Source organism: Periplaneta americana, chromosome 13 (assembly GCF_040183065.1).
Source record: "Periplaneta americana isolate PAMFEO1 chromosome 13, P.americana_PAMFEO1_priV1, whole genome shotgun sequence".
Taxonomy (NCBI): Eukaryota; Metazoa; Arthropoda; class Insecta; order Blattodea; family Blattidae; genus Periplaneta; species Periplaneta americana.
This window is the reverse complement of record NC_091129.1, coordinates 52,388,679-52,401,322: the sequence shown is the minus strand read 5'-3', so window position 1 is coordinate 52,401,322 and position 12,644 is coordinate 52,388,679. Positions and strand designations below refer to the sequence as shown.

The following is a 12,644-nucleotide window of genomic DNA, read 5'->3' as shown; positions in this document are numbered from 1 at the left end:
ATTAATGAAACTATGTAGTTTTGTCTCTAGAATTAACCCTCCCTTTCCTGATGATCTTTCTATTCTTCTGAACACCCACATATGTTGAAGTTTGTTAAGAGTCTACCCTTTTTGTATTTTCTAGTTACAATATGAGATTCATCTACTTCTACTATTTGTCCTGGTCCACCAATAGCAGTTGAATTATTTGTCGTTATTGCGTAACAAACTTCTCTACAAAAACCGAAGTAATCACATAATACGGTTACTATGCTTAGGTTAGTTTCGCTGCTAGTTATTTCTAAAGTTAAGCCATGAAGCCAACAGTATATGAAGAGTTCGCGGGAAAAACGATGAATGTCACAGTTTTGTTAAGGTTGATGTCATTATCTAATTCAATGGATCACTGCGAAATTTGATGTTGTTCTTATGAAAAATGGTAAAAAGGAAAATTATCAACACGAATACAGTAATCCTTTCCTTTATTTTCTATAGAAACAACACTACATCTTGCAATTATAGACTCAATTAGATCATTCTCTAATCCTTAACAGAAATGTGACATTCACTGTTTTTCCCGCGAACTCTTCATATTAAAACTATGTTCTGTAAAACTTAAAATTTACAGACTTCAAACCAAGTATTTGTTGTGACAGCAGTCTTATTCTTACACTTACTGCATTGTAGTTCGAAAGAAAAATTCACTTTTGACGATTGTGAGTTTTCACTGTCATTTGTTTTTTACAATGGACACAATTTTTCGGTTCTTCTGATGGAAATAAGTTATATTGCCTACAAAACTCAATACTTTGTTGTACACTTTGAAGCGATGATATATTTATCCGTGTTAAAAGATGTGGTGTATTTTCTTCTGGTTCTATTGTTGCACTACCGGTACTACTCATTTCCATGCTCGAAATGATGTCTGTAGGTACTGAATAAGTAAGAATTTATAATCTTTTAACCTATTTAAATATATGTGTATCGCCATCTGTTGTTCTCTTTATAGACTATTATCATAGAAATATTCGTTGTAGTTCTACAGATATTTGATTTTGACCACTGATTTGTAACTTGTCTTCTTAGCTAGACTAAGGTGTTGGGCAAATAGTGAGATGTAGAGGTTGATGGATCGAATCCATGTATCAGCAATGGTGTGTAAATAAATTGTAAAATTGTATTATAATGTATATGATATGTATAATTAAAGTGTAATTGTAACTATAAATGTATAAAACATGTGAAGAAAAAAAAAGAGAAGGTGAAGATGGCAGGGGAAGAGAGAGAGGGAGAGAGGAGATAAAAATAATTTTAAATGAATAATTGATATTTCGGTATTAGTGACGTCATCAATGACATCATACCTTTCCATCGTATCTTTAAATTTACCCTTTTTACAAACCCATCAAATAGTGCTGATAATGAAAGTAAGTGTAATCTGATTGTTAGAGACAAGTCTCGAATGAAAGAAAATAAATTGAAAAATGGAATGCTGAGTTTCAATGTGTAAATGTGCTAAGTGTGATGCACATCATGACAATAACTTATTGCAGTGTATGGGTAACACAGAGGTTTTCTCTGAGTACTCTGGTTCCCCTGTGACATACCAAAAATTGTCCATTATCATCATCATTCATTACTAGGGTTACCAGACGTCTGGAAACCACGGACTTTAACTTTATGTCTAGCGTCCGGGGAAATTTGTTAAACGTGTTGAGTGTCCTACATTTTGAGAAACAAAAATGTATTAGTTTTAACATGGATTAACAACTTGGAAAAGAACGGAATTAGCCATAACTCATAATAGCAACATGGCTATTGTCAAAGATCATAGTCATTCAATAGTCCTTGCTATCATGGAAGTTGACGAAATATATGACAACAGTGCAATGTTAGGCTACAAGTGTTTGGTGAAATTGAATGCCGAAGTATGCACAGATAACATTCAAAGGTGTATTTAATTTTTGAGTGAAAAAGGGGTTTTAATAGATTATATAGTATTATGGTCAGGTATACAATTGGGACCAATTTTTGCAACAACTTAGTTCTGTCCTTAAAAAGTTGTCTTGTAATGAAAATTGGATTACATATTTCATTGCTAGTAGGCATGAAAACTGCCATTTTAAACTGCTGGAGTTAGTGAAGTATTTTTATTCTATTCCTACAAAGAACACTAATGTAGAGAACGTTTTTCCCTGACATCAGCACAGTAAACAGACGAGAGGAACAAAAATTATGGACTGACTCAATGAAAATCGTTTTGGTGAAATATGATTTTAAAAACTTAACAGTGGGAGAAATGAAGAGATTGAGTAGTAATAGATAGGAGTGGCATAGATGGATAGACCGAGGTTAACCCGATGCTTGACAGTATAAGTGATGGAAGAAGAAGAAGAAGAAGAAGAAGAAGAAGAAGAAGAAGAAGAAGTTGTGCAGAGTTTCATGATTACATTTGAAAGAAGCCTGATGTTTTGCATATCATTAGTTCTTCAGAGAAATAAGATAAAGTTCACTGATAGTTATTCTTTGTGTGTTTGAATATAAGAAAATATAAAATAATAATAATAATAATAATAATAATAATAATAATAATAATAATAATAATAATAATAATTCTTTATTTATACTGGCAGAATTAAGGCCATTCAACCAGGTCACAAAGTATACAAGTAGTTAAAATTTAACAAAAAGTTAAAGAACAGAATACTAACATATTACAAAAAAAAATTAATAATAGCATAATAAAATCGACACTAAACAACATGAAAATAATACCATAATAGAAAAAAAGAAAGTAAAATACATTGGAATATAGTAAAAGCAACCCATTTAGTACAAATGGTTAATATGGAAAACTTAAGGAAGAATATAACAAAATGGACTGTAATAAAATAATAATAGAAAAGAAAAGAAATTAAATACGAAAATTAAATAAAATACACAATAAAAAGGCTATGATAATAAATTCATTGGCTGATAAAGAGAACAAAATGGGGAAAGGAAGGAAAGAAATATATAGCCTATATTTTTACAAAACTATCACAGAGAAAAGGGCTTATAACTAAAAGGAATCCGAATTGAAAAAGTGCAATTTTAATTATTTTTTAAACTAGACAATGTCCGACAGTCTCTGACATGTTGTGGTAGAGAGTTCCAGAGACGAGCTGCAGAGACGGTGAAAGATGAAGATTAGAAGGATGTTCTGTGTTTAGGGATGTAGAGTGTGATATGGTGTTGTGAGCGAGTATCTATTTTGTGGTATGAGGACAAATGTTGAAAACAAGAAGCTAAGTAGCTAGGGTTAGAGGTCTGAAGAATATTGAAGAGTAAAGAGAGAGAGTGAATAGTTCTTTGCTCTTTGAGATGGGCCCAGGACAGCATATTTAATGAAGGTGTGATACGGTCAGATCTACGGACGTTGCAAATAAATCGAACACATGCATTATGAACACGCTGTAGTCTGTCTGTCAGTCTCATGTTAAGGTCAGTGTAGAGAGTGTCACAGTAATCAAAATGAGGCATCAAGAGCGACTGCACTAAATTCTTCTTGAGAAGCAATGGAAGGAAATTTCGAATTATTTTTAGTGCGTGAATTTTCATAAAAATTATTTTACATGTGTGTGTGATTTGAGTATTCCAACTTAAGTTTTTGTCCATATAAATTCCTAGATTTTTTACTCTATCATTGTAAGGGATAATAATTCCATTCATTTTAACAGGAGATAAGTCACCTGTGTTTAATTTACTTAAAAGTCGTTGATGTCCCATTATAATTGCCTGTGATTTCTCTGAGTTCAATTTCAGTCCAAACTTTTTTGTCCATGGAAATAATTGATTTTAGGTCAGTGTTTACTTCACTTATTGCATAATTTAGTGCTTATGTAAAATGTATATATGATACATATTTTTTAGTTACATTTTTATATTTTGATGTTCAAGTTTTCTTCATTATGTATAATCTCCTGCTGGCTACGGACTGGAAGGTCTGGGGTTCGATCCCAGGTGGTGACAGGATTTTTTCTCGTTGCCAAACTTTCAGACCGGCCCCGAGGTTCACTCAGCCTCCTATAAAATTGAGTACCGGGTCTTTCCCGGGGGTAAAAGGTGGTCAGAGCGTGGTGCCGACCACACCACCTCATTCTAGTGGCGAGGTCATGGAAAGCATGGGGCTCTACCTCCATGCCCCCCAAGTGCCTTCATGGCATATTATGGGGATACCTTTTTTTTTTAATGTATAATCTCCTACATTTCATTGAACTAATTTGGTAATCCTATTCATTACGAGTGTAATGTGGATTTATTGCCTGTGGTATACTCTGGATAGTCACTGACAAACTACATGGTCTATGCTGCTCAGCACTAGTGACATCTATGGGCATACTTGCAGAGTCAAGAGCAATTAATGTCAAGTTAAGCGTCCTGCCATAAAAAAAAAGTATTTCATAAGAATTACCCTTGTTTCTCTATTTTTTGTCAATTTGCCACGAAATGATAGAATTGAAAATTATAAATGCTACCAGATGCTAAAATTACAATTCAAAATACTGAATTTCAAATGTTTTTAACCACGAACTCTGCCAATGAATACAGCCTGATACAATTAACAAAGTATATAGAGGCATCTATACAAAGGTATATAATAACTGTGTGACAGCGGAGAGAGGTATGCCTGGGTAAATAGTGCTAATATAATGACTACACATAAGAGGGCAGTAGCATTTCGTTATCCTTCATTATGTTTATTCCTTTTAAATATTTTCTTTCAATGGCAGACTTACATTTCGACCATACAATCATACTGTTATTACTAATTTCGTATATCACTTCTAAATTTGTAATATTCAGGTTTATTCTGAAATATATTAAATTGCACTAAGAAAATAAATCAAAATCACGTAAACTTACGAATATATAAGAACATACAAACTCACACGTCACATTATAAATCGTTCAGAAGTAATTTCAATCTTTCATTATCAGGGAAGTATGATTTACCAATTGTTCTAATCCTGTAATCTAGTGTTTGGTATTTCAGAGCATTGGGATCTTTGCGGGGATCATATCCAAAACGAACCCACATGATCCTCCATGGACCAGTCACAAAATAATACGCCACTGCTGGCAACAAGTACTTAAGCTGATCACTGGAGTACTTGGTCAAGTAGATCAGAGCATTCTTGGACCACACAGGACGGTCTTCAAAAATCTGCAAGTACCACAAATACTATTAAAATATGCTTTATATACATACAAGTATGTTTGACTGTATGTGTGTATCTGTGATAATCTTATATGCGAGTCTTTCTATGTGTTCGTGCTTTACTGCATAATACTGAATACCACCCACACTTTTTTTTTTTTTGCAAAAATATTGCTTCTAAGAATCTGATTCGGGTCTATTCAAGCTTTTCATATTGTGGTCTCATAATACATTCTTCCGAATTTTGTCTTTAGAAATTTAGGATGATGGTTTTATTCAGGGGTGGATAGTATTCAGGATTATACGCAAGTGTTTGTGCGTTTTTGAATCTGTGTGTTCATATACAGTTTCAGTTGTTGTTGTTTTCTAATGCCGGGCGTTTGGCAATAAAGTCATTTGTCCTCTTGCACTCCAATATTTTTCAATGGTATTGTCATGGTCAGCCACTGAAGCACAGATTTTGATGTATTCCGAATTAATTTCTTGGTTTGAGTTGCAGTTCAGTCTTCTTAGCTGATGTTATATCACCAGCATTCCACTATAAGATGTTTAGTTGATTCTGTACCATTAAAGTAGTCTCTGCCTGGAGATCTGATTGGGGGACTATTTTACTTCTGGATAATTTTACCTTAATGGTACTCATTTCATATTGGAGTGGTTAAATGGCAAGTTGTAGCTGATTTAAGTCAATACTATATTTTAACGTTTTGGTGGCTACTTCATCCACACACAGACAACCCCCAGAATGCCTGAAGGACCACACCTGCTGTTGGTCAACGGGTCTACTAGATCTAGTTGGGAGATCTTGTTGATCACCAGCTTTCCCTCCTTAAGCCACCAGAGGACGATTTCAGTGTCATAGGAGATCAGCACTAGGAAGAGAAAAGTAGAAAGGGTACAGAGGAAAGTGAAATGAACCCCTAGGCCTCGAATGCTCTAATACCATCAGGGTCGAAGAATGTCAGAGGACTGGATAGGAAAGGATAAAGAGGGAGTTAGGTATTGAATAGTGGAAAATTACACTAAATTCGGTCATTTACTCATCAAGCTGACCAATGCTAATTGATAAGTAGCCCCTCACTTGTAAAATTATACTTACTAACAGCTGTACCATGGGAAGGTAGGAATGGGACATTGGGTATTTGTCCAGATTGGTTCCTTAAAGCGTTCATTGGGAAGGATTAATGGCTCTCCCCCCTGTATTCGACAAATACCCTTTTGCAGTCTATGAGAGAATGTATGCAAGTTTATTCGAATGTATTTGCATTCATAAACATATACAATGTATTACACACGTTGTTCCATGATCTCCGTTTCTCCTTGCTTAGACCAGCGGTTCCCAACCTTTTTCGACTCACGAACCCCTTCCACAACGATCTCAGTTGGGTGAACCACTGACTTTTCAATGTGTCCAAGAAGCATTCGGCACTACCGATTTCACTTTGGCAACAAACTCAGCATAACACCCTGTCATAGATTTCGCACCATCTGAACAAATGCCTACACAGCGAGTTCAGTCTACTGAATTTTCGCGAAAGTATTCGTCGGTTAACTTAAATATATCTCCTCCCGTAGTTATCTCTTTTAAGGGTTTGCAGAATAGTAGCTCCTCGTCTACAGAATCCCCATTAATATAACGGACGAAAAGTAACAAAATGGCTAAATTGGCAACATCAGTCGATTCGTCAAGTTGAATCGTAAAAGAACTGGCACGAACTCTTTCCAAAATTTCATTTTCGACATAATTTGCCATGTCTTTAATCTGGCGGTTCATCGTATTGTCGGACAATGATACCATATTGATTTTTTTGTGAAAGATTCTCCAAGCATGCACTGCACTACATCATTTACACATGGCTGCACTAAATCTAAAGCTATTGAATGAGGTTTTGGAGTTTTAGCAATTCTGTAACTAACACGATAAGATGCTTCAAGAGCATTCTCATTGTTACTGTTTGCAGCGGATACAAAAGTAGTTAAATCATTTTTCCACTTGTTAGCTTTTTGTGTAAAAAAATCAGCAGATTTGTTTACGTGGGTGGGGTGTTTAGTTTATAAAAAACCATTTAAGTAGAGAAGGTTTCAGACTACTCTTAGCAAGAATGTCGCCACAAACAACACACTGTAGTCTTGGATAGTCCTTGTCACTTATATATGAAAATTCAAACCTAATGTAATTATCATTGTACTTTCTTTTCTTTACACAAAGTTCACTTTTGTCAGATTGACACACATCACTAGAAGCTGAATGACCTGTGATACAACACTAACTTGTGATTTTGTTAAACCCTGTTTCCCTTTCAAACTTCCACTTTTCAACCAGTTATCCATTTTAACGTGAAAGGAAACGATTCTGATACACAACTGACAACTTACTGCATTTGTCACAAGGAGAGAAGAAGTAGGCTATTGTTGAAAATACAAAATTATAATAGAAGTTAGTTGAAATTCCACATTAACATCTAAAATCAAGGACCTGACCACCATAGAACTGCGTTCTTTAGTTGGGTCGTGGTACTGTTGTTAGTATTGTTAGAACACAAAGAAGCTGGCAGACTAAATTTCCATTGAAGCGAAATCAAATGCATTCCTAACGTTGTTACATAACTGTAAATCAGGCATTCGCTGTAAATATTAATTTATTGTGGAAATAATGTGATAAATTCCCGATGTTACACATATGTAACAAGGGGCATTATAGAGTTAATTTAATTTTAAAATAATAATAATAATAATAATAATAATAATAATAATAATAATAATAATAATAACAACAATAATAATAATAATAATAATAATCCTTATGGGGGAATGTTGTACTTTTAACAATTAAATTTTTTGATGTGGCAAAGTTGACTAACCTAACTCCATTGTCATTACTAGATATCTGTAGGCTCTAACTACTACTAACTGTAGTAACTTTTGAGGAATATCACTTTTGTTGACGTACAAAATTTTGTCGAATATTCTTTTGAGAAGATTAACTCCATATGTAGATGAAATTATTGGGGATCATCAGTGTGGTTTTAGGCGTAATAGAGCAACTATTGATCAGATATTTTGTATTCGACAGATAATGGAGAAAAAAAATGGAAGTATAAGGGTACAGTGCATCAGTTATTCATATATTTCAAAAAGGCATATGACTCGGTTAAGAGAGAAATTTCATATGATATTCTTACTGAATTTGGTATTCCTAAGAAACAAGTTCGATTAATTAAAATGTGTCTCAGTGAAACATATAGCAGAGTTCGTATAGGTCAGTTTCTGTCAGATGTGTTTCCAATTCACTGTGGGCTAAAGCAAGGAGATGCACTATAACCTTTACTTTTTAACTTTGCTCTAGAGTATGCCATTAGGAAAGTCCAAGATAACAGAGAGGGTTTGGAATTGAACGGGTTACATCAGGTTCTTGTCTATGCAGATGACGTGAATATGTTAGGAGAAAATCCACAAACGATTAGGGAAAACACGGGAATTTTACTGGAAGCAAGTAAAGAGATAGGTTTGGAAGTAAATCCCAAAAGACAAAGTATATGATTATGTCTCGTGACGAGAATATTGTACGAAATGGAAATATACAAATTGGAAATTTATCTTTTGAAGAGGTGGAGAAGTTCAAATATCTGGGAGCAACAGTAACAAATATAAATTATACTCGGGAGGAAATTAAACACAGAATAAATATGGGAAATGCCTGTTGTTATTCGGTTGAGAAACTTTTATCATCCAGTCTGCTGTCGAAAAATCTTGAAGTTAGAATTTATAAAACAGTTATATTACCGGTTGTTCTGTATGGTTGTGAAACTTGGACTCTCACTTTGAGAGAAGAACAAAGGTTAAGGGTGTTTGAGAATAAGGTGCTTAGGAAAATATTTGGGGCTAAGAGGGATGAAGTTACAGGAGAATGGAGAAAGTTACACAACACAGAACTGCATGCATTGTATTCTTCACCTGACATAATTAGGAACATTAAATCCAGATGTTTGAGATGGGCAGGCCATGTAGCACATATGGGCGAATCCAGAAATGCGTATAGAGTGTTAGCTGGGAGGCCGGAGAGAAAAAGACCTTTAGGGAGGCCGATACGTAGATGGGAAGATAATATTAAAATGGATTTGAGGGAGGTGGAATATGATGATAGAGACTGGATTAATCTTGTTCAGGATAGGGACCATTGGCAGGCTTATGTGAGGGCGGCAATGAACCTCCGGGTTCCTTAAAAGCCAGTAAGTAAATAATAATAATAATAATAATTACTATTATTATTATTATCACTTATTATTATCACTTATTATTATTATTATTATTATTATTATTATTATTATTATTATTATTATGACGATGCCGCAGAAATGAAGAAAACAATAATAAGCCTAACCTCGAAACCCCCCATTACAAAAAAGTTTTGGCGAACCCCTTGAAATATTTTGCGAAGCCCAGGTTGAGAAATGATGGCTTAGACTATAGTGGGTTCAAGTAAAGTTATTTCCTAAAAAGCTAATATGTTGCCCAGTGTTGTTAGATATCACCAAAGCAGATAAAATCACAATACTACATACAGTTGTCAAAAGAACAAGTGGCCGCTCTCTATAAGCAAAGTTCCCTTTGGGTATCTTTGCTACAATTTGGAGACAGACTATGTTACATGTTGTTGGACCATGTTGCCTGATATCTACGGTTATAATTAAAGTATTCTGTGTGTTACTTCATTGTGTAATGGTAGTATTCAGGCCTGGTATTTGTGAGGTCCTGCATTCGAACACAACCTAATGCTTTTCATGTTCCTTTTTTTTTTTTTTTTTTTTAAGACAGAGAGAGAGAAAATATACATAATTGTTCCTGTCTGTTTTATGATTATTTTAGTAATTAACATCAGGTTAATGAATGCATTATACCATGACTTTATCATTATTTATTATGGAATTATGGCTGCAAATGGAAAAAAAAAAAAAAGACTTTATTCTCAGCAAAAATATCTTTCATGGCATACACAAAACAAACTTACTGGCGTCTGCCTTAGGACACTAACAATTAAGCGTTCAAAAAACAAAACAAAAAGCCACGATTCAATATTTAGTCTATCTTCCCACATCTTGATCACATCTTGCAGTCAAGTGGGCATGAAATTGACTAGTCTTTTCAAATAGCGACTGTTCTCAGCCACGACATTCCACACATCCTGGAATACATAAGTGTTCTGCCCATGGGCAGGTCTTTCACTGAAAACCCAGCATTCCCTGATCTTTCCTACTTTCTGCATTCCTCTTAGTTTCCGCATATGATCCACATATCTTAATGTCGTCTATTAATTGATATCTTCTTCTGCCCTGAACTCTTCTCCCGTTCACCATTCTTCCAGAGCATTCTTCAGTAGGCAGTTTCTTCTCAACTAGTGACCTAACCAATTTCTTCTTCTCTTTCTAATCAGTTTCAGCATCATTCTTTCTTTACCCACTTTTTCCAACAAAGCTTCATTTATTATTCTATCTGTCCACTTCACAGGCTCCATTCTTCTCAACATCCACACTTCAAATGCTTCTTTCATTTCGTCGTAATGTCTATGTTTCTTCCCCATACAATGCCACACTCCACACAAAGAACTTCACTAGTCTCTTTCTTAGTTCTTCTTCCAGATGTTTGCAGAAAATACTTCTTTTTCCATTAAAACTTCCTTTGCTCATGTTTGCAGTTTTTCTTGGGAAGGATAAATGCGATAACTTTCCATTGCTTTTTGCACACCACTGTCTCTTTCACATCTTAATAGATCATAGGGGGCCCAAATGTGGAGGTGAGGAGAGTGGAGTTCACTAATTGGGCCCTCTGAACTTCACCGAAATTCACTGCAAGGGTTAAATATTAGTTCTACCAGGATTTTTGACCAGATCAGAGACCGAGAAATCCCAATTAGCCTTTGCCCCCCGCATCCTGGACGAGCTTCTACAAATCATCAGAAAATCTTGGAGGGGGATTGGGCCAATTTTTCCGCAAATCTTTCTCTACTTGTGCACTCATAGCTCAGTCGGAAGAACGTTGGAATTTAGATGTCATCATGTCAACATGTCTAATTCATTCGAAATTTTCTCGGGCTTCCAGCCAGGTCATAAGTTGGTGATCCACCGACGTTTCGAGGATGTTCATCTTCCTCATCTTCAGGGTTAAGTGATATCTGAGGGTACCTAGCTCCTTAATTTATAGTGCCAGAGGGAGTCAGCCGAGGAGCTGTGCGCCGATTGGCTGTTATTAGTGCGGACCGAGGCGAGAACGTTGCCACCGTGTCGTCTTGCTTTGTGCTTTCCGGCTGAATGACTTTGGGTCTCATGGTGGGCTCGGCGGACGAGTTCTCCGCTGATGACGGCCCATCGTCCGGGCGGTGAGAAGTTTAATAGCCGGTGACCATGCCGCGCTTAGTTGGAGACCCGAGTCCAGGTTCAGGTTACCGCGTTCCGCCGCTATGGCCAGGGTTTCTTTTACTCTTCTATCCCAATGTTCGGAACATCAAAGAAGCATCAGATTAATGCAGCCCGAAAAATCCGGATTGGCTGAACATTGCATTGAAAAAAGCCATAGGGCTAATTTCAATAACACCGAGGTCCTGGTAAAGTGTGCGGGCTATTGGGATAGAAGAGTAAAAGAAACCCTGGCCATAGCAGCGGAACGCGGTAACCTGAACCGGGACTCGGGTCTCCAACTAAGCGCGGCATGGTCACCGGCTATTAAATTTCTCACCGCCCGGACGACGGGCCGTCATCAGCGGAGAACTCGTCCGCCGAGCCCACCGTGAGACCCAAGGTCATTCAGCCGGAAAGCACAAAGCAAGACGACACGGTGGCAACGTTCTCGCCACGGTCCGCACTAATAACAGCCAATCGGCGCACAGCTCCTCGGCTGACTCCCTCTGGCACTATAAATTAAGGAGCTAGGTACCCTCATATATCACTTAACCCTGAAGATGAGGAAGATGAACATCCTCGAAACGTCGGTGGATCACCAACTTATGACCTGGCTGGAAGCCCGAGAAAATTTCGAATTATCATGTCGCCAGGAAAGCTTCAGTAGTTATCTCTAGTTCAATTCCTCATCTCTCCTTGTCATTTTATTGTGTTTCAAGATAGTATAATGTAATAATATAAAAAGAAAAAACTAATACCAGTACAGTAGCGTGCAAATTAATCCGAATACGACATATTTTTACATTTTCTGTCATTGTTGGCCTCACAGCTGCTCATACCACTTTAATTGACATCTGTAGTACGTGTAATTCCATTTTTGAAGGTCTGTCGTTATTATTTTTTTATAATATGTGACATTTTGCCTGTCGTTTTGTACTTATAAGCATTTCAGTTGTGTTGAAGACTTAATACTGCAATCCTGTGTACATTCTGTCGTCTTCACAAATGGATACAACTCCATGAAAACGGTCTAAAATTATAACATTAGCAGAGCATTCTTCTATGACACAGAG

The 12,644-nt window shown here is 36.2% G+C and overlaps 1 protein-coding gene across 11 annotated transcripts in view; it reads right to left on the bottom strand.

Annotated features, from left to right (window-relative positions):
• l(2)37Cd (general transcription factor IIIC subunit l(2)37Cd) overlaps positions 1 to 12,644 on the bottom strand; it is a 126,391-nt gene that overhangs the window by 16,597 nt on the left and 97,150 nt on the right. For all 11 annotated transcript variants that reach the window (XM_069843191.1, XM_069843193.1, XM_069843188.1 and 8 more), the window contains one exon: positions 4,975 to 5,185. In XM_069843191.1, the coding sequence (XP_069699292.1) occupies positions 4,975 to 5,185 (211 nt within the window). The remainder of the gene's footprint in view (positions 1 to 4,974; positions 5,186 to 12,644) is intronic.